Source organism: Benincasa hispida, unplaced genomic scaffold, assembly GCF_009727055.1.
Source record: "Benincasa hispida cultivar B227 unplaced genomic scaffold, ASM972705v1 Contig179, whole genome shotgun sequence".
NCBI lineage: Eukaryota > Viridiplantae > Streptophyta > Magnoliopsida > Cucurbitales > Cucurbitaceae > Benincasa > Benincasa hispida.
This window is the reverse complement of record NW_024064356.1, coordinates 735,853-759,859: the sequence shown is the minus strand read 5'-3', so window position 1 is coordinate 759,859 and position 24,007 is coordinate 735,853. Positions and strand designations below refer to the sequence as shown.

Here is a 24,007-nt window from a genome sequence, read left to right as displayed (position 1 = left end):
TTATAATAGATTAAGGATCACTAAAATTTGAAACATGTACCTATTAGATATTTTTAAAGTTTAAATACCTATTCGATAAAATTGAAAATTAAAAAAAAAATTAGTTAGACATAGATAAATTATAAAAGTTTAAGTACTTATTAAATATTTATAAAATTTATTCCTTACAAAATTAAATTTTGAAAATTTTTTATTAGATACCTCTCAAACTTTAAAATTGATTTAAAAAGTTTAGTGGCTAAATTTTTATTGAAACTTCTCTTTTTTGTAATCTATCTTTAACATTCCATCAATGGATGGTGGGTGACTTGTTTTTTGTGGTTTGAAATGATGGAAAGAGGAGAAGATATCCCTCCTATTGTTTCATTTCATTATTGCTAAGTGAAAATGATGGAGCTTTGTTTGGTATCTTATTCCAAAATAATGGAATCCAATGAATTTTAGTAAATTTCTTTTTAGTTGGTCTATATTTTAGAACATTATTGGATTGTATTGGAAGTTTGCAACTTAAAAAAGTGAAAGTTTGAAAAATAACGTTTTTCATATGTTAAGATGCTTTAATAAAAATTAGTGAAAATATGGAATATATTTTTAATCTTGTAAGTTCAACAATTAAAAGAGAAAAAGATTGAACAACCAACCTTTTAGATAATAATTGGTATATTTAATATGTAACACGTGTAATTAATATTTTTTAATTTTATGATGATTTAATTTAGAATTTTTGCTAAATTATACCAGATATGTTTCAATTATATATGTACATAGTAGGGTGTTAATTCTAACTTTTTCATGCTTTAAAATTTTTAATTTTACCTCTAGTCTTTCAATATGTTACCAAAACTTATCTATTCTTTAACATCTAGCTTAGCTTAGGTGATTATTGGTATTTTTAAAACACCCACGTGGCATAATTAGGACAAAATAAATTATTTTGAAATGTTTGTGAAGTTTATGTAATTGATTTCAATTTTTGCCCTAACATTTTCAAAGTTTCAATATTACTCCCAATCTTGTATTTTTCTTGGGCATTTTAACCAAGATTTCTAATGAGGGTTTTTCTTAAATATATTTAAAAATTGTGACCAAAATTGAAACTTTTTAAAATGTTTAAGGTAAAATTGTAACTTATCAATAACTTAGCTTTTAGCTTAAATACTCATCTCTCCTTAAAGTCTTAAGATTTCACGAAGTTAGATGATTCATGAGATGGAGTTGCTATAGTTCGAGATTCAACTGAAAAACATGTTATGCTCATGAAAAAAAGATACCAAATTTTATAGGATTTTTTTTAGCTCATCCACGCTCTGTAACTTTAAAGAAGATCATCTCTTTACATTTTCAAGCAAAACTTATATCTTTGAATGTAGAAATTGACTCACATATATCTTTTGAAAACTTTTGATTCGTTAGAATCAGTTTGAAAATGATATGCAATCCTACATAGATAGTTTAAGTAGTTTTCTATTCACTCCAAAAAATTGCAACTCTATATGGTGGTTCACGACCTTACTAGTCATGTTCGAAAAACCCATTATTAGACAATTTGGATGGAAGAATTTCCTCTTTAGACCTTAAAAAAAATCAATTTTAATAAAAAAGAGTTAGTTAAATTTTTCAATCTAGTAGAAGTGGTTGAATATGTATTTAACATTAAAAATGTCACCTATAACAAATATTTCTTTTTTTTCTTTTTTAATTCAGATGCTAGAATTTGTCCCTTTTTAACATATTGTTGTTTATTTTATTTTGAAATTAAGTTGTTTATTATTAAATTTTAGAATAATAATGCATCTACAACGCGTTAGTGAAATCACAATTGATCAGATTGCAACACCCTACCTAATAAGATGAGTATATAATGGATAAGCTTAAAGAGAATTATAAATATATAATAAATACACAGTTTAAGTTTAAATTTAATTTCCTTGGAATTTATTTAAGAAGAATTTTAACTTTTACTCTCCTCTCTCTTTTTATCCTTAAAATTAGTATCTTGTTGTTTTTTCTAATATATATATAATTTTTTGGATTTTTTTTAAATATAGAAAAATAACCAAAATATTTACAAGATAGAGCAAAATTTTAGAGCTATCAATGATAGAAATCTATCATGTCTATCATTTATAGTTCTAAAAATATTGCTATATTTTGTAAATATTTTTAACAGTTTTATTCTTTGAAACAATTTCTCTAATTTCTTCGTATTATTGCATTCATGTTCTCCAAAATAATTTCTTTGAGCTTTTTTTTAATTGGACAACAATTTTATACATTCTCAATTTTTGGATTTTTCTATTGGGTGAGAAAAAGAAAAATAATTTTAACTAAAACTTAGAAAATACCAATTAGAATGATTAAGAAGATAAGATGATGTCAATAATTATAATAGAAGCAATAATGATGACAATGAGGAACAAAATACTGTGGCATTTCAACCCCACAAATTGGAAGATAACAGAAATTCTTGGAAAAATATAAATTAAAAAAGGAAAAAAAAAAACTCTAAATTAGGTCATTAGAACACCGACGTGGCAGTATGTAATTGGCCCGTAATGAACTACCGTTATCCACGTTTCTACTACGATGAGTAATGTCACTTTCCAACATGCCAGATTCTCCCCCAAACAACACTTGCACCATTTAATAATAAATCAACAATTAATTATTTTGTTCATTATTTTTATAAAGGGTAATTACAATTGGTAACACTTTTTGGATTAATAAGTAAGTATATAACAATATTTTAAAAAATTATAAATATAGAAAAATCTGTATAGACTATCAACGATATAGTTAGATTTCGAGAATTGAATCTAAATTTATTATGTTATATACGTAAATTCTATAAAAAGATAGAAGAGTTCTTTTTTAGTACAACAACTGTAAGTATGGGACATCGAACCTCTAATCTTTAAAGAGGAATATCATGTCAATTAGTATAAATGATAACTTTAGCCTAGTATATTAGTTAACTCTAAATTATACTTACTTTGACATTGTATGAATAATTAATTAATGTGTATATGCAAACAAACAACTTTTGAATTATAGTAATTGTGACGTTGCCCGATAAATATTTAGATACAGGTTAGTTATTTATGTTAGCTTTGGTTGGTACATAAACTAGTAGGTAGTTTTTGGACTTTTAAAGAAAGGTTATTTTGATATTTTCATTTTGATTTTCATCTCATTTCGTAATGACCCGATCATTTGAGTACTTTGACATGAATTATTACTCTTACCTACTCATTTTTATTCAAAACTTTTTGACCGATATATCACAAGTTCAATGACACAAGAAAGATTATTTCAAACAAAAAATATTAAATTGACAAAGATAATGTTCAAACCAAAACCGTAAATTATTCCGTCTGACGAAAAACTGAAATTTCAAACAATTAAGTAACTTAAAAAATATGAACTGCACGGAAGCTTTATCTATTGTCCCCGTATGGCTCTATCACGAGTTTCATCTGTCCCTCGCTAGTCAATTCTTGTCCTTTTCTAGAAAAACATAAAAGAAGAAATGATAAGTATAATAATACCCAATAAGTGACCCGCTACTAGGCCCTCTAGGTAACTTGTTAACTAGTCTATCTAGGCATTAGTGTACACCCATATTATATCAGTTATGGTGATCCCAAAGGGACATATCAATCATAAATGTGATCCCGAAGGAACACGCATCAGTCATAGTGTGTAATCCGAGGATACACAAATCAATCGTAAATGTGATCCCAAGGGAACACGCATCAGTCATAATGTGTAACCCGAGGGTACATAAATCAATCGTAAACATGATCTCGACGGAACACACATCAGCATCAATCGTAAGCGTGATCCCGAAGGAACACGCATCAGTCACGGTGTGGACCCGAAAGAGCACACAATCAGTCGTACGTGTACACATGCCCAGATAAGAAAAGTTAACAAGAACCATATAAACTTAGCATGCATCAATTCATATATAACCCCTTGTTATAATCACAGTCGTTTATCTTAGGGGAAAAAAAGTAATTCCAGTATGGCCTCAGTTAATCTTACATAACATCACAATCAAAACAGTCCAAACAGTCCAGATCATGAAATTAACAGTCCAATCAATCTAAAATAAACAATTCAATTAATCTAAATTAAACAGACCAATCAGTCTAAAATAGACAATTTAATCAGTTTAAAATAAACAGTCCCATCATTATCATGCAATCGAAAGACACTTATCTCAAATTGCAAACTCGTATATCGTTATCCGAGCAAGTAAATTTCTAATCAAATTTTCGAATCATGACCTGTAACATAAATAAAACTTAGAATCAACAATTAGACCAAAACTCCCAATTTACGTCAAGATGTTTCCCAAATAATACCAAGGTCCTAATCTTCACACAAACAGAACCCAAAATTCCCAACATTGATAGCTAATCCAAAATAGCCTTGGAATCCAAAATACTCACAAAAAATTATGACGAATTATTCCAAGAAATTCGTCAAAAATGTGAAGATCTTATCCAAAAACACTTACCCCAACCGATAGAACTGGTTGATTCTGACAACCAAGACAGCGATGATGGCAGAAGCCGAAACTGGCGGCGCTGAACAAAACCCACACTGAAAACAACCCACAGCCGGCGGAAAACAGAGAGAAAAAGTGAACGACGGCGACTGGTTGATCATCTGAAGTCGAAACAGAGAAAATAAGCGGCGCGGCTGGAGACTCCAGCTAGCATTGGAGGTCGACGGCGTCGAGCCTTGAAGCCACACGGAGAAGATGAGACACGGACTTGGTGGCTTCGGATCATTGGCGCGATGAGGCAACGACGTGAGAACCAGATCCGGCGACTGGTTCGAGTTCGACGGCGTCAGTCTGAACGGCGACAATCCACGTAACTGAAAGATTCTGTTAAAGTTCGTGAGCGAAAACGGGGAACGGACCCGAATTCCAAAAATTACATAATTGTGAATTTTACAGAAACATGCAGCCATTATGTATTTAAAATTTAAATTACAGTATGTTGATTAAATAAAAAATAGGGAAGAAAAATAGAACACCTTCTTCGCGTAATTCTCTCGATTCACGATCACAAAAGCTTCGATCTAGATCTTGAACTCCAAACCAAGACACCACCACTTGAGAACCCTTTGTATTCTATTGGGATTGAGAATTCAAGCAAGAGTTGTGGGCTTTGCTTGAATTCTTGGAAGAAGAAATGAAATTGAGAGGGACAGGAACTTTTCATAGAGCAATCTCACTGACATTCAGAGAGATTGGGAAGAAGATGATCAACTGAATTACTTGCCCCCTCTCTACGTACTGGATGAGAAAGATCAGGGGAGGGCTCCCTCCCATTAATTAAATTTTAATTAATAATAATATATATATAATAACTACCTTATTATATATATATATACACACACTATATATTATATCAAATATAACACATAACCTATAGTTTTTATATTGTATCAAATACAATATAACCTATAGTTTTATTTTTTCTCATCATTACATGACAACTAATATAAATCATGTTTATACTAAATTAAATTATATGAATCTCATCCATATAACTTAAAGGAAATCGGACATGGGGATTTCCATGAGCAGCGGAATGATCGTTCCAAAATTTCATTCGTATTTGAACATACATAATTACAGTCAAGAAACGAAACTTACAGGTCATGCACAAAACGAAATTATAGCATACTTGACAATTAAGATCAAGGGAAGAATTATAAATACCTTTGAAGACTCATTTTCAAACTCCCTCGATCATGAACGCTCGTACAATCTCCAAGATTGCAACACACGAACGTTCGAACATAACACGATCAATCAACAACCACCACAGGAACACCACGAATGGCCTCCAAAAACCTCGACTATGTCGAGTTGAGTACGACACTACCATAATGGCTACCTTGGTATTCTCGGTGTGAGAATCCAGAAGTGTGGGCTCTATGTGGACTGTTGGGTTTTATGAATTAAAACTCGTGGTTTGTAAACATTAGAACTTATTCTAAGAATTCAATAAAGTTGTTGTTGAATATATTGTTTTTCTAGAAATCCAATAAACCTAAGTCCCTTAACTATTATATGAGTACTTGAACTTTATGTGGAGACATACAAGTAGATCAGGTTCGAGTAAATAGTCAAAATGATCTATAGTATATGAATAAGGTTGGGTACCTTATTCCTGGTAACACTATTGGATGCGGCCTACTCTGTAGTTGTTACAAAGTGTTGTAAAGTGCTGCATACAAAATGATCCTAAATCGTGCATGTTAAGACATGAGGAGTGGGGGTGTCCTATGCAAATGAGTTTTGTGCAAGATCGGACCATGAAACCTGTCACTCTTACTTTATAACATTGTTTACTGTTTAAGACTGACAATTTCAAAGCGATGACCTAGGTAACTTAACCTTAATCCTGAGCTAACTATGAACTCCTGTTTGTTCGGGATTATCATTTGATCTGTAAACGATGAGAGTAGACCAATTGCCTCTGCTCAATAAGCTTACTATTTTGGGGATAAGACCGAATGAATAGTTGGGAACATAGGGTGCAAGAGGGAATTCACTCCTAACCAATTAGGATTAGTAGAGAAGTTGTTCCCTTCAAGTGCCGATTCTGGGTCTTGAACAAGAGGCCTCACCCTCTCATTGGCCTGCGAGGGATTCGATTTGTTGATTGGATCATAAATCAATTGTTCATTAGGGGATCAGTGGAACTTAAGGAACAAGAGGTAATTTCGGGGGTAAAACAGAGATTCGACCCAACCGTTATTACGGGCAACCTGTGAAGGGTTAACTTACTAATCATGGTTATATCAAGTGGACATAATATATCTACAGTAAGGGGAGTTCAGCTATGGGCTTTAGCATAATCACCCATTAGTTAACGAATGGGGGTTAGATCGGTCTAATGAGTTTAGCCGATTAATCTCGGATCGTTGGAGCTCATGATCTGTAGCTCTGCGATGTCCCCGTACTAGCTCGTAAATGGGTACGTTTTAGGGTAGCTTGAGAAATTAATTTGAAAAATTCAAATTAAATGGAACAAGAGAATAAATATTTAAATATGATTTAAATATATAAAGATGATTATTGTGCAAAAAGTAATTTAATATTTGATATTAAATCAATTAATTTTTTAAATTAATTTAAGAAAATCCATTTTTAAATTAAAATGATTTAAAAGTCATTTTGTATTTTAAAAATAAAATGGAAATTCGTTTGCATGGGTTGCACATAATGGAAAAAGAGTTTTTTCCATTATCATCATCTTTGTGCTCACACACAAACCATGATCTTCTATGCCATGATTCTCTAAGCATGAGCTACAAACCATGCACTCCATCTCTTTGCATGTTCATCTTGATATATAAAATAGATTGGAGTTGTTGGAGAAGGAGATGAATACAAAATTTTGAGAGAAAAATCATGGTGAATAAGAAGTTGTCTTCTTCAACTTGTTGCTGTGAACTTCTCTTATTTCTCCACATCTACAAGCTGTTCTTGAGTCCCACAACTCTGCCTAAAGCTCCAAGAGCATAGTAGGGACTACTTTGAGGTGGTTCACGTTGACATCAAGTGAAAATAGCAGCTGAAAAGACATTTTCTTGAAGAGTTCATCAAAGGTATGTTCTGAAAACTCATTTTTATGAACAACATGCTTTAGTTTTTGCCAAAATTAGTGAATTAGAATGCTTATGGATCCTTGATACTTCCGCTGTATGTTGTTTAAATCTAATATGGACTTGGTTAGTGGACGAGACCGGAGGAAGAACAATCGTGTAAATGATTGAGCAAGTGGGAGATGACAAAGGTCTATCGTATAGACGATGTCCAATCATTTAAAAATGCTATTTGATCGTACAGCAAAAGCTTTGCGATCGTTTAGCTAATGGCCAGTTGAGTGAACTATCGTGTAGTGTCATCCATGATTGTATAGTCTCTCTTCAGCTATCGTTTAGTGAATCTAATCCACTTGACAGCCTTATCGTGAGTAATTTCGAGAATAGAAACTCTCACAACAACTTCTAAATTCAGGAAAACATTTTTCCTTTTATCTCACGGTTATCATGAAACCACCAATAACCTCCCACTCAATTGGTTATTAGAGAAAAAGATATAATTATCCAATAATTAATATTATTATAAATAAAATGATAACCAACTTACCATAATATATTTATAACCTATAGTTTTAATATTTCATCTCATGAAACATATAAACCATAACTCTTTTTCTATTTCATGGTACTTAATGTAAATCTCATTTACATTAATTCTTCACTTGATGTATCTTATACATCACACCGTTCATATTATATGTAATCGAATTACCTCTTGTCAATTTGAACATTTCAAATCAACACTAAGAACTGATTCTCAACTTGAATCCATTGAGCTACCAAGGGGACCTTATGGACCTGTAGCTCAAAGCTCCAACGGTACGTGAATGACTGACTAAACTCTTTAGTCACGGGATCCACCATCTGTTAACTTTCGGGCACTCCACTAAAGACCGATAGTTGAACTCTCCTTACTCCAAATATATTATGTGTCCATATCAACCAATCAACAGTGTGATAACCCTTCACAAATCGCTCGTAAGTACAGCTGGTCTAATAACCGTTATGCCCCTGTAGTTACATCTAACTCCTTAAGTACCATTGATTCCTCTAATGAACATAAGTCATAGTCCTACTATGACTGAGTCCTCTCTTCCAAAGAGAAGTGGTGGCCACTATGTTCAAGACTCCGAACCAGTCCTTAAGAGAGCAATCTATCTACTTACCCCTAATTCGAGGAAGGAGTGAATTCCATCTTGTGTAACTGAGTTCCCAACTCCCAAATTAGACAAATCCCTAAAAAGGTAGGCATGTTGAGTTGGCAATTTGGCCACTCTCACCCATACTAATCAAAGGACCTCCTTCAAAGGTAAGAGTTCCCAAAACACTCAAGATTGAGGTCATATCACCTATTGTCGTTTAGGTGAGATGTAAGTCTCAAGTATCAGCGGCGTTATATGCAAAGACTAGTCATCTCGTGGTCCGATCTTATACAAACTCTTTGTATAAACATCCCCACTCGCATGTCTCCACATGAATGGTCAGGATCTACCATCTGTAGTAGTTCACAACACTTGCAAACCTCTACAAAGCGGGTCGTTGCGTAGTGTCACCAGGATCAGGTATCCCTCCTTAATCCTTATACTACAGACCTATTTAGGTTATCACTTAAGGTATGATCCACTTGTATATCTCAAATACATGCTTAAGTTTGCATACAATAACCATGGAGCTTTGTTTATTGGATATGAATAAATGCCAAATAAAGTAACTCTTATTTTATTCATAACAATGTGTATAGATTACAAACTACGAGACTCTAGGAGAATTAGGATACCAATCCCAACATAACTAATATTTGAATCATTCAAATATTTAGTTCCTTTCAAAATAAACTTTATATTATAGTGTACCAGATACATTATATTAATTATATCACATATAATTAATTCCCTAAAATAATTCGAACAATTCAAATTAATCCAAAAACTTAATTCTCAATAAATCCATATTGAGCTACAGAGGGGACCTAATGGACCTGTAGATTGAAGCTTCAATAGTACTTGAATAATTCATTAAACTCTTTAATTAAATTACCCAACATCCAGTAACTGTTGGTCTCTCCACTAAAGACCGACAGCTACACTCTTTGTATTACAGATATATTTCTGTGTCTATTGGATATAACCAGTCAACAGTCCGATGACCCTTCATAAGTTACTCTAAGTACAACTGGACCAAAATTATCGTTTTGTCCATGTAGTTACATCTAACTCCTTAAGTATTACTAATCCCTCTAATGAACAATAAGTCATAATCCCAAGTCCCTCTCGGGTCAGTAGAAGGTGCGGCCACATTTTATTGGAAAAGGTTATAGAGCCAAGGAGCCTCTTGAGTTAGTACATTCTGACCTTTGTGGTCCTACGAATGTGCGAGCCTAAGATGTATTTGAGTATTTTATCAGTTTTACTGATGATTACTTTAGGTACGGGTATGTTTATCTTATGCAACGAAAGTCTGAATCCTTAAAAAATTTCAAAGAGTTCAAAACTGAAGTTGAAAACGCATTGGATAGACGGATTAAAACACTTCGATCGGATCGAGGTGGAAAGTTTTTGGACTCGGCATTCCAGGACTATTTGATATAACATGGAATCATTTCCTAACTCTCAGCGTCGGGTACACCTCAGCAGAATGGTGTAACGAAGAGGAGAAATAGGACCTTGTTAGACATGGTTCGCTTGGTGATGAGTTACGCTTCTTTACTGGACTCGTTTTGGGGTTTTCCAGTGGAGACTGTGGTATACATACTCAACTGTGTTCCCTCCAAGAGTGTTGTAAGAACACCTCTGGAGTTGTGGAATGGACGTAAAGCTNCAAGAGTGTTGTAAGAACACCTCTGGAGTTGTGGAATGGACGTAAAGCTAGTTTCCATCACTTCCACATTTGAGGTTGCCCTGCCTATGTGCTTGAGGCTAATCCCAAGAAGTTAGAACCACGGTCGAGGTTATGCCTCTTTGTAGGCTACCCCAAAGGGACACGAGGGGTTATTTTTATGATCCGACGGAAAATAGAGTGTTTGTTTCAACAAACGCTACTTTCCTAGAGAAGGATCATATAAAGGAACACAGTCCACGAAGATAAGTCATGTTGCATGAGCTTTCCAATGAAACTACTAAAACTTCAACAAGAGTTGTTGAAGTGCCTGCTACATCAGCAAGAGTTGTTGATGGAAGTCCATCAAGTTGGTCAATTCCACCTCAAGAGTTGAGGGAACCTCGACGTAATGAGAGGGTTGCGAACCCACCCACTCGCTATCTGGGTTTCACGGAAACTCTTGCTATGGTAGCAGATGGCAACATTAAGGATCCGTTGTCTTATTGAAAGGCAATGGAGGATGTTGACTGGGATGAATGAGTCAAGGCCATGGATCTCGAGATGGAGTCGATGTACTTCAACTCAGTATGGGATCTTGTAGATCAGTCTGATGGGTTAAGACCTATAGGTTGTAAATGGATCTACAAGCGTAAACGGAGTGCTGATAGGAAGGTACAGACCTTCAAGGCTCAACTCGTGGCAAAGGGTTATACCCAGGTAGAGAGAGTCGACTGTGATGAGACTTTCTTGCCTGTTACCATGTTAAAATCGATCCACATCCTTTTGTCCATTGCAGCTTATTATAATTATGAGATCAGGAAAATGGACATCAAGACGGCCTTTCTGAATGGAAATCTTGAGGAGACCATTTACATGGTGCAACCCAAGGGGTTCATAGCCCAAGGAAGATAGCAAAAGGTTTGCTAACTGAATCGGTCCCTTTATGGACTGAAACAGGTGTCTCGATCTTGGAACATACGGTTTGATACTACGATCAAGTAGTATGGCTTTGACCAAAACGTTGATTAACCTTGTGTCTACAAGAAGATCATCAACACTTTAGTAGTCTTCTTATTGTTGTACGTAGACGATATCCTACTCATTGGAAATGATGTTGGTCTATTGACTGTAGTTAAGAACTGGCTAGCGACCCAATTCCAAATGAAAGATTTGGGAGAGGCTCAGTTTGTTCTAGGTATACAGATCTTTCGGGATCGTAAGAACAGAGTGCTAGAACTGTCTCGGACATCATACATTGACAAGATATTGATCAAGTACTCGATGCAGGACTCTAAAAGGGGCCCACTGTCGTTCAGGCATGAAGTCACTTTGTCTAACGACATGTGTTCTAAGACAACTCAAAAGGTTGAGGAGATGAGATGGGTTTGTCTAACCCAGGCCATTTTAATGTTGTTGACCTGTTTACGAAGGCTCTCACGGTTACAGTGTTTGAGGGTCACCTACGGAGCATGGGTCTACAGGATCGCCCGCCGCTGGACTAGGGCAAGTGGGAGATTTTCTTGTACTAGGATTTTATGCCCTAGTTTATTGTTTTGTACTAGTATTTTGTACACCCCACTTCGCTTTAGGACAAGTGGGAGATTTTTTAGCTTAATGCCCTAAAATCTCGTGTTTTGTAGTTTGTAAACAGTTTGTACGAACGCTTGTGTTGTTAATATATGATATTTACTTCACATCTTGTATTTTGCTCAGTTACATGTTTTATTTGCTTTACCACAAACCAATAAACATAAAATCCCTGGTTATCTGTATGTGACTCAAGCATGTATGTGGTGACATCATGTATGTGGTGACATACAAGTGGATCATGTCTTGAGTGATAACCAAAATGGTCTGTAGTATATGGATGTAAGAGGGAAACTTTATCCTGGTAACATTACGTATGTGACCCGATTTGTGGAATTGTCACAAGTGTTGTGACTTGTCACATATGGTCTGATCCTGGTCATTCGTGTTGGGGACATGCGAGCGGGTGTGTCCTATACAAAGAGTTTTGTATAAGACCTAACCACGAAGTGTTAACGTCTCTTTATATAACACCATTCATGATAGAGACTTCACTTCACTAGGATGACCATAGGTAACATGACCTCAATTCTGAGTGAGTTGGGAACTCCTGCCATTGAGGGTGGTCCTTTGATTTGTATGGGTGCGAGTGGCCAGGTCTTCGATTGAAACCTATCATTTTGGGGATTCGTCTGATTTGGGAGCTGGGAACTTAGCTACACAAGATGGAATTCACTCCTTCCTCGAGGCAGGGGTAAGTAGATAGATAGCTCCTTTAAGGGCTGATTCCAGGGCTTGAACGATGTAGCACCACACACCTTCTCTTGGCCCGAGAGGTGTTCACACATAGTTAGACTATGTTGTATTGTTCATTAGAGGAATCAGTGGTACTTAAGAAGTGAGATGTAACTACAGGAGAAAAACGATAATTTGGCCCAGTTGTACTTACGAGCAACTGTGAAGGGTCATCGTACTCATCATTGGTTATATCCGATGGACACAGAAATATATCTGTGGTAAGAAGAGTTTAACTGTTGGTCTTTAGTGGAATGTCTAACAGTTAACGGATTGTGGATCTCGTGGCTAAAGAGTTTAGTCAGCTATTCACGGACCGTTAGAGCTTCGAGCCACAGGTCCATTAGGTTCTTTGGGTAGCTTGGATAAAGTCGAGAACCAATATTTGGGTTAATTTGAAATGTTCAAATTGACAAGAGGAAGTTCGATTATATATGATATAATATGACTGGTTAATTATATATGATATAGTTGCCTAAATATATGAGATACATTATTTTGGAGGAAATTAGATATAAATATGATTTATATCAAGTAGAGGAGAAAATACTATAGTAGATATGTAATATCAAACTATAGGGTAAAAATATAATATGATTATATTTATTATTAATTAATTGATTAATTATATAATAACTAAGCCAAATTATCACGTTTGGACATGGGTCAGTGGGAATGCATCGGTTATTGTAACCGATGAAATAAAAATGAAATTATTTCATTTTGAATCATTCGTTAAATCTACCGTCCGAAGAGAAATTAGAGAGAGCGTGCTGGTGAAACCTAAACGACCGCTTAAGTAAATCAACAGCCTATACGATAGTCACTCTCCTTTTAAACGACCGTCCACCTTTTGTCTAAACGATCGCACACTAATTCCTACACGATCGTATAGTTTTCCTAAACAATCGTATAATGTGCCGAGTTTGATAAACGATCGTATCCATTTCCTAAATGATTGTTCAATAAAACCTACACGATCGTGTAGCTTCTCCTAAACGATAAGTATTTTGTTATAGGATAGCGCCTTTTTCCCTTCTACTTACTTATCGCCTACACGATCTGGTCTTCCTTCTTCCTCTACCAAATTCACTAAAGACCACACTTTGGGTTCTCACTTCGAGAATACCCGGGGCTCTTTTCTGGTGGTGTCGTCCCCGTTGCGGTCGTGAGTTTGCGGTTGTGCGTGCTACGTTGACGACCGGGAGGAGGTTTTCGCTGCATTAAGTTCCGAAGATTGAAGATTGTCTTCAATTGGTATACACTTTCTCCCTTGTTATATCTTGTTCATAGCATGCTGATAATTACTGTTTGTTTGCATAACATGAGTTTGAATGTATATTGTTATATTTTGGTCACGGTGAGATCGGAGCGATCCGAACGTGCACATAGAACTCTTCGATAAGAGATCCTTCAACAATATACATCTTCTGGATCGGATAGGTCTTCATCTTCTGGATACTTCATGGCTTTGATGATTTTAAACCTGAGTTTCTTCCCATTTATACTCATCGTGATCTCTCCCTTGTACACATCAATTTGAGCACAACCAATAGATAAAAATTGTCCTCCCAATATGATGGACACATCTTTGTCCGCCTCATAGTCAAGAATGATGAAGTCTGTAGGTAAAATGAATTTATCAATTGTGACCAGGACATCTTTCAACTTTCCCTCAGGGTGAACTAGGGACCTGTCTGCACGCTGGAGAGTCACCGTCGTGGGACCCACATTCAACTGTTTGAAGATTGAAAGGGTCATTAAATTTATATTGGCTCCAAGGTCACATAGTGCTTGACCGTTATAGATGCCGCCAATTGAGCAGGGTAACGTGAAGCTTCATGGGTCGCGCATCTTCGGTGGGATTATGGTGTTTGACTTTTGCGTTAACGTCGCCGTTGCGAACTTTCCCGTGCCTCTTTTCTTTGACACCATGTCCTTAAAAAACTTAGCATATTTTGGCATTTGTTCTATCACTTCTATAAACGGGATATTGATGTGTAGTTGCTTTAACATTTCCATGAATCGATGATACTGAACTTCATCATTTTACTTTTTCTTCAGTCTTTGCAGGAATGGTGGTAGTTATACCTTCACGATTCCGTGTTCTATAAGTTTAGAGGCGGACATAACTTCAGGTTCCATCGTCTTAGGCTCTTCTGGTTCATTTAGTGTCAATGGGTTCTTGGATTCCATCATAATTAGATTGGTCCTACTCGACTCCTTCTTTTCTTCCGCTATCATCTTCCACTTTGCAAGGTCACAACTTGACATTGCTTCTTTCCTGTGTTCCCCGGGTTGCTAGAGAGCTCCGTTAAGCTTGACAGGGTCCTTTGTGGTCTATTTTTCAGCTCTCCTGCAATCTGTCCTATTTGTATTTCGAGATTGCGGATAGAAGTCACTTGGTTCTGGAGGACCGTCTCGTTCTTTTCAATGTACTGCTTTAATAGGCTCTCCAGAGAGGAAGATGGCGGTGCTTGCGAGTGTTGGCTTGATGTTGCGGTTGACCGTTCGTTCGCTGGAAAAATCCTTGTGGTACTTCTTTTTGCACCATAGGTTGGTAACTTTCTTGATTATTTTTTTAAGCGAAATTGGGGTGGTTTCTTCACCCGGGGTTGTATGTATTAGAGAAAGGGTTGTTCTTTACGAAATATACTGACTGTTGGTTCCTTGGACATTCTTCAATCGGATGCGATTCTCCACACGTAGCACAACTCGTGCTTGTCTGTTCAATTGCGTTGACCTGCCCTCTTTGCGTCCCAGGCCTCTTGATTGTGATGCCCTGTAACAGATTAATCATTGCATTCATTTGATTCTGTAGAGATGCGATGGCCCCATTGTTTGCGTTACCTTCACGAAATTTTACTCGTTGATCGCTTTTCTGCCAATCTTCATGATTCTTTGATATGCGATCAAGAATATTCTTCGCCTCATCATAAGTTTTATCGAGCAGACCACCAGATGCCGCCGCATTGGCAGCTGTCTACAATACAAGGTTCAAACCGTGATAAAATATCTCCATCTGGAGACAGTCTGGTAATCCGTTGTGTGGACAATCTCGCATCAATCTCTTAAACCTCGCCCACGCGTTGCTGAGCGATTCGTCTATTTCTTGTTCAAAATTCATAATTAACTTCCTTCTTCTTGTATTCTCAGTAAGAGGGAAATATTTCTTCATGAACTTTTCTACAACCTATTCCCACGAAGTTATCTCCCTTGGTTCGAGGGAATATGCCCATTTCCTTGCTTGATCGCATAACGAAAATGGGAACAGCGTTAGTTGAACTTCTTCAGCTGAGATATTTAGAAACACAAAAGTGTTACAGATTTCAATGAAACTTCGAAGATGGGCGTGCGGGTCCTCACCACGCCTTCCACCAAACTGTCCGGCTGTCTGGATCATTTGTAACATAACCGGCTTCATCTCAAACCTCGATCCGTCTAAAGCTTGCCTCATGATTTCTGGGGAGAAATCATATAGGTTAGGTGACGCATAGTCCCGGATGGGTCTATTGCGGTCGTTCGCCAGGAGAATGGGGTTTGCCATGATGTTGTTTGTATTTACGGCTCTTTCTTTCGATCGTTCCGCCATTCTGGGATTTCCTTCTTGTTGTTGTCGACGGTTGTTTCTCTGTCTTCTTTGGAACATTCTTTCGACCTCTGGGTCATAGTTGGGCTCAGAAATGTGTCCTTCGCTCATGCGACACCTGCATCTTCCCTTACCAAAGGAATGGCAGTGCACAGAGGTCGAAAGCTGCAAAGAAAATAAAAAAGGTTTACTGTTAGCACAATATGTACTGTCGTAATCCCCGGCAACGACGCCAAAAACTTGATGCGTTGTGAATTGTGATGCGATTATGATGTGAGTTTGCGGTGGTATGTGTTATGCAGTGCACATGCAAGTTTTCCTAATAAGACCCAAATATAAGCCTCACTAGGTGTCCTGGTAAGTCCAGGGTCGAACATAGGGACTACTGAGTAAATATGCGACAGTTACTTCGATTCTCTTGCGGTGGTGAAAACAAATAAGTTAGATGGTGTTTTGATTAAGTATACTTCCTATGCGACGGTATTCGAACAAAGAGTTGATGAAATCGAGAGTTACCATGAGTATACGATGAATGGGTTGAAAAGGGGTTTAACTAACACTTCCTAAGATTACATACAAGTTATGCAATCATGCTACACACAAATAACAGCATGTCATCTCTCAATGCAAATGCCATAACTCCTATTTCTAGGACGCATGCGATGTATACGAAAAAGTCGATAGGACTTATGTCTAAGCCTCTATTCTTGTCTATGTGATGATGAATGATGCACACATAAACAAGGTGACCGCATACTATCATATCCTATTTCTAGGGTGCATGCGATGTGTTAATAGCAATAGAACTTATGTCTAAGTTTCTATCTCTTGCTTATGTGGTTCTAATCTGACTCTTTCAAGCCTAGATTCTAATCTGACTCTCTCAAGTCTAGATTCTATCTTTAGACTACTCTCTTAAGTATCTCTAAAGGGTGAATGACGCATACATAAGACAAGATGATCGCATAAAATGTAAATCTTAGGTCATGCTAGCTAAGTACTTCTCAACCCATTCGAAAATTTAGCTACTCATGCGAAGTGTGAAGAGATTGAACATAGATTGAAATGAGATTTCCATTTTCTATAGATAAAGTGTTGAATACAAAATAACAATGGAATTTAGAGATAAAGAAGCCCGATAAGCAATGTCTTGCTTCCCGTGGCTTTTTACACTATCTTTTTCACTCCAACTCTGTCTAGATGAATATTCTTGCTTTCGCAAGTGTTGGCACTCTCTCCCTTTGTAACACTTTCCAGCTGTCTCTCGATCTGTTCGGGAATGATCTCTCAGCTTCTTCGTCTCCTAGCTCGTCGTCGTCCTCTAAATCTAAGTATGTACGTGAACAGACTAATGACTCTCTAACTTGTATATATGATCTAACTTGTTAACCCCCATTACAATGGTGGCCTTTGGTATTTATAGAGCTTAAGGTGAAGCAGCCTTTCTCTCTAATGATTGCAATAATGGTCAGTCATTAAATCTCATGCTCTGATGCGCCGATTAATGGTCACCGAAATTTGAGTGTACTTGCTACAGTGTGGCTTTAACGGCTTGTCAACTAAATTCGGATTCGACCGTCATCAGCTTTCCGTCCCATCATGATTTATTATGCTGTCATCTTGATGCGCAGTCTTTAAGCGAGCATCCAACTACGAGCAAGGCGCTCTTTCTCAGTCTAAACTCATGCCCATTTTATTCGGCAGTGGAGTTGCAATCACTTAATTTATGCGTTGATCACGATTCCCACCTTCGTTTTGGCTTGCCCCCATGGGTGTCATGCGGACATCCAACTACGAGTAGGATTCGATCTCAACATTATGATTTTTTTTTATTGAAATCTCTAAAAGTAGCAAGGTTGAAAACAAATACTAGCACTCCCAAATTTATACACAGCAATGTCCTCATTGCTGATAGACTGAAATAACTCATGTGATACTCTTAGGAAATTTCGTAAAAATTGTTTTGAAAGAAAGTTGGTGGACCGCTAACTTCTAGAAATATTTCATGAATTGATTGTCCTGAAATTAAGTTGACTCTAGTACATGTGGTAAGAAATAAAGGAATGAATTTCATCATTGACATCATAATTGGTACGAGGAAGAATGTGGTGACTAAATAAAGTAATCAAAATTCAATGATTGCGTCAAACTAAAGAGGATGCGATAATAAAATTTAACAATATTAAAATGAGATGCGAGCAGTGCAAAAATTTGAAATAAAAGAGTCAATGAAGAATACAACCTCCAAATTTGCTTTGTTGCCCGCATCATCTTTGATCGCATCCTTTCTTCCGATGGGTTGATTCCTCGATTGCGATAGGTTAATCGAACTGATCGCGTGTTTTTAGTTTATCGCATAACTCCATCGCAATCGTTCACTACAATCATTGCTAAATATTAAGAGGGTAAAAAGTATGAAAGGCAGAGTTGATAATTTTAAAGAGTAGTGGTTGTACAAGAGGGTAAAGTAAGTTCATGAAAGAAAGATATCAAAAGGATACTAAAAAAAAAAGCATCCCTAATGAGTTTGTGTCTGGTATCAACACAGGGACCGCTCATTTCTTCTTCAGTCAGGATTCCTCAGGTCCACGGAGGTTTTCTCGCGATGAAAGTCTTCTCCGTGATATATCTTGACTCTTTGCCCGTTGACCTTGAATGCGTTGGTCCCTTTTTCATTAGTTAATTCAACCGCACCATGCGGGAATACTTCTTTAATTATAAATGGGTCAGACCAGCGTGACTTTAATTTTCCCGAAAAGAGTCGTAGCCTAGAGTTGAATAGCAAGACCTTCTGCCCAACCTGGAGATTCTTTTCGCATAATCATTTGTCATGCCAACGCTTTGCACGTTCCTTGTAGATCTTGGCATTTTCATATGCTTGAATTCTCCATTCGTCTAGCTCGAGCAACTGAAGTTTTCTCTCCTCCCCTGCAGTCTTCAAATCAAAATTGAGCTTCTTCACTGCCCACAGTGCCTTGTGGTCTAATTCCAGCGGTAAGTGACATGTCTTCCCAAACACTAGCGCATACGGGGACATGCTTATAGGTGTTTTATAGGCGGTCCTATATGCCCACAAGGCATCGTCAAGCTTCATGGCCCAATCATTGAGTGAAGGATTCACCACCTTTTCTAGGATCAGTTTGATTTCCCTATTAGACAACTTGGCTTGGCCGTTTGTTTGTGGATGATATGCGGTGGTGACCTTATGGTAGATACTGTACTTGAGTAATAGTTTGTTGATGACGCCATTGACAAAGTGGGAGCCTTCATCACTTATTATGGCACGTGAGGTGCCAAAACGAGTGAAGATGTTTCTTCGCAAGAATCTGGAGACTATCGCCGCATCGTTTGCGACGCATGATACCGCTTCAACCCACTTGGAGACATAATTGACGGCCAACAGAATGTACTTGTGACCATTTGATAGTGGAAATGGTCCCATGAAGTCTGTGCCCCACACGTCGAAGAGTTCCAATTCTAATATGATGTTCATTGGCATCGCATTCTTCCATGAAATGTTTCCCGTGCGTTGGCACTTGTCGCATTTCACAGAATAGTCTCGAGCGTCCTTGGATAGTGTTGGCCAATAATATCCACTTTGTAACACTTTTGCTGCGCGTCCTCGGATAGGTCTTCATCTTCTGGATACTTCATGGCTTTGACGATGTTAAACCTGAGCTTCTTCCTATTTATCTCGTCGTGATCTCTCCCTTGTACACATCAATTTGAGCACGACCAGTAGATAAAAATGGTCGTCCCAATATGATGGGCACATCTTTGTCTGCCTCATAATCAAGAATGATGAAGTCTACCAGTAGAATGAATTTATCAATTGTAACCAGGACATCCTTCAACTTTCTCTTAGGGTGAACTAAGGACCTGTCCGCAAGCTGGAGAGTCACCATCATGGGCGTCAACTGCCCCACATTCAATTGTTTGAAGATTGAAAGGGGCACTAAATTTATACTGGCCCCATGGTCGCATAGCGCTTGACTGATATAGATCCCGCCAATTGAGTAGGGTATCGTGAAGCTTCCTGGGTCGCACATCTTCGGTGGGATTATGGTGTTTGACTTTTGCGTTAACGCCACCGTTGCGAACTTTTCCGTGCCTCTTTTCTTTGACACCATGTCATTAAAAAACTTAGCATATTTTGGCATTTGTTCTATCGCTTCTGTAAACGGGATATTGATGTGTAATTGCTTTAACATTTCCATGAAGCGATAATACTGAACTTCATCATTTTGCTTTTTCTTCAGTCTTTGGGGGAATGGTGGTAATTGTACCTTCACGATTCTGTATTCTATAGGCTTAGAGATGGGTGCAACTTCAGGTTCCATCGTCTCAGGCTCTTCTGGTTCATTTTGTGTCAACAGGGTCTTGGATTCCATCGNCATCGTCTCAGGCTCTTCTGGTTCATTTTGTGTCAACAGGGTCTTGGATTCCATCGCAATTGGATTGGTCCTACTCGGCAAGTAATCGAAAAGCAGGTAAACAACAACAAAATTATTCAATTGAGACTCACTTTTTACATTATCATTGATTGATTACTTTTTAACATGTGTAAACGTGGCCTTAATCTCATCAACATTTTCAAAACGAAATCTTTACGAATATTTAAGTTAATTCTGAAACTTTTAAATTTTATGGCAAATATTAATTTATACCTCCAAATTTCAGGTTCGTATCAATTAAAATTGTAAACTTTCATAAGTGTATCATTTTATATCCTCTTCCAATTTTCATTCGATCAATATTGTATGGAACTTAAAATTTAAGTTCATTAAACTCCTAAATTTTTATTAACCAATCAATTTAGACCTTGCATTAGGAATACATTTGAAGATCATCCATGCATTAATTTTCAAACTTGTGTAAATTCTTCAAATATCAATTTTACAAAATGAACGTTTAGAGTAGATGTTTTGTTTAAAAAATTATCTAAAACTCTAAATTGATTTATTTATGAAATTTTAGAGGTTTAATCACAATTAAATGTTTTACCCAATGTTTATCAAACAAAATTTAGGAGAGTACAAAGGGATGTTTTCTTACCTAATTTTAATTGTAAAATTATTTATTTGTACTTGGAAATTTTTTTCTTAAACAACGACGTTAACCTACAAATCTAAAAGATGATTTGATTGGTGTATGATGACACGTGTTATTATGATGCCTCGAAAGCTGAAACAGAGACACATGGTAATTCTGCTGGACGCCACACCACGCGATCGTTCTTTCGGCGCCTTTGGAAGATTGTTCTTTCCATTTGGAATTTCTACAGATCAATACAATAGTATTGGTCTTTTCTAATTACATTCTTTTTCAAGAAATTTTCGCATATAAAAAAAATATCAAATTATTTACATAAATAATAAAAAACTATTGATAGATTTCTATCAACATCTATTAATATTAAACTTCTATCAGCATCTATTACTAATAAACTTTTATTAGCATCTATCAAATATTAAAATTTTGCTATTTTATATAAATAGTTTCCTAATTTTTCTATTTTTTTTAGAATTAGTCTTCTTTTTCCTTAAAAAATTAGATAATAATACTTTTTTTTTTATCCACTTTAACTATTTATAAAAGGGAGAGTCGTCTTTTGGATCATCTAACCATATAAGATCATTTTCTCTGCTATTCAAAATACTCAAACTTTGGCGTAATTTAAATATTTGTGTATCTTTCATGCATGGAAGATAGCCACATACGTCTTTGGCCAAGCAGAGTTATATATTTAGCATATTAGTGAAGCTTACAATGACATAATACTGCATATTGCACATCACATTTCTTCCTAGACTGTCATCGAAAAGTCGCATCAAACAAATATTACATGTAGATATATGCAAGCTCGATGTTATCTTGTCCTAATTCCTTTCTAATCTTCCTTACAAAAACATCAAATGATAAGAATGAAATATGCAAATATTTACAAAAAGTACTCTCAAACATACTCGTAACTTTTACGTTTGGAGAATCTTTTTCAAGATCCTTCGAGATCCAAAAACAAAATATATCCATAATTTTGATACCTCTCTTTCTGATGATTTGTCAAAAGACTTAGAGATGGTTTGAGAGAGATGGAACACAAAAAGAAAGCAACCAATTAACTACCAAAATAAGTCAACAAACTCACATGGGATGATGTGGGAATAGCACCTTTCAAAAATCTCATACATATATTCACATTCATATTCTCAATCTAAAAGCCCACATGAACTCCATTGTTTCTTGTGCTAAAATAACTAAAAGTCCCTAAAATAACTTTTTTATTATTTTAAACAATGATATGTTATATTGAATTAAGAAAACTAATTTTTAAAAAATGGGACTAGAGAAGAGATCATAAATCTAGAATCTATTTCTTAACTAAAAAAATTACATTTTAAAAATTTATGGACTAAATATACCTATTCTTCGAAACTCGATGACTAAATAAATAATATTCTCTTTTTTCTCTCTCCTTTTAATTTTCTTTCACTTGATCAAACTTTAAAGCTTTATTTACCTTTTATAAGCGACAATACCATGCCAAATAGATACAATGCTAATGCTTTTGCATAATCTAGAAAAATAAAAGTATAGTTTTGGCTAAGATTCATTATCTATATGCATGGAAATTTCTTACTTGATAAGATAAGATGGTGTGTCAAAGGTTTTGTAGAAAATTTGGAAGATCATATAAAAAATATAGCTTCCATCTTGCTCATGTTCGTGCTTGTTCAATGATAATTTTGAAATGAATAAAATCACTTTTATCATGTTTAAAATTACTTTGAAATACACTTTTACAATCACTCAAAATCAATTCAATATTTAATTCTACACTTTTAAACGCATATTTCGTTTTATTCATATCACTTCTATTTATTTTCATAATCACTCGAAAAATGTTTTTAATAATTTGATTATTAAAAACATTTTTCAAGTGATTCTGAAAATGAACAAAAGTGATTATTTTAAGCCTTTTAGAATCACTCTCAAATATATCATTCACGTATTTATGTTTGTCATATATCTTTTTGTTGATTAGACTTTAATCTCTAGATTACTCTAGTATTGCAAAAATTGACATTAGAAGAAAGAAAGGTTTGGTATGAGCCCTTACATCTTGTCTATCAAGGTAAGTGCAACTTTCTTTTGTATGGCCAATTTAAAAACTCACAAAAAGTATTATAAGATTTTTATAGATAATTGTTTTAAATTAATAAAATAGAAAGAGTATGGTAGCAAGTTTTATTTCTTAAAAAGAAAAAAATATATATGGTAGCAAGTTTTAAGGTACATTCTAAATTCTACCCGATCAAGTAATTTTTAACAAGAAACATATATGTGGTAAATCATAAATTTAATCCACAAATTTCTTGTTTTTGAGTATTTGAATTTAATTCTAATAAGTCCATTATGCTTACATAATTACTTAAAAATATTGACATAATGTAAACTACAAGATTTCTATTTCTTTTTTGATGAAATTTCTCCCAACGCCTTTAAAAATATCAGGAGAGAGTAGTTTTTTCGATGGTTTAAAACCCGTCGGGAAAAAAGGCTATCCCGACGGTTGTGTTGAAAAACCATGGAGATAGGTTGGAAAAAAAACGGTATTTTTTATTTAAAAAAGGCTATCCC

At 35.7% G+C, this 24,007-nt stretch overlaps 1 protein-coding gene across 3 annotated transcripts; it reads right to left on the bottom strand.

Moving 5' to 3' along the window:
- Nucleotides 1-3,323: 3,323 nt before the first annotated feature.
- LOC120069014 lies at nt 3,324-5,349 on the bottom strand. 3 transcript variants are annotated; one of them, XR_005479418.1, is made up of 3 exons: nt 5,053-5,349; nt 4,526-4,900; nt 3,329-3,507 (listed from the first exon to the last, which is right to left on the bottom strand). XR_005479418.1 is itself a non-coding variant. In XM_039020671.1 (2 exons), exons 1-2 carry the CDS (start codon nt 4,984-4,986, stop codon nt 3,438-3,440), a joined length of 531 nt encoding a protein of 176 aa, XP_038876599.1. In that variant the 5' UTR covers nt 4,987-5,019; the 3' UTR covers nt 3,324-3,437. The 3 variants fall into 3 exon arrangements, 1 of the variants encoding a protein (XP_038876599.1); XR_005479417.1 differs by having other exon boundaries at nt 3,332-3,507; nt 4,526-4,890; XM_039020671.1 differs by lacking the exon at nt 5,053-5,349 and having other exon boundaries at nt 3,324-3,507; nt 4,526-5,019.
- Nucleotides 5,350-24,007: the final 18,658 nt, after the last annotated feature.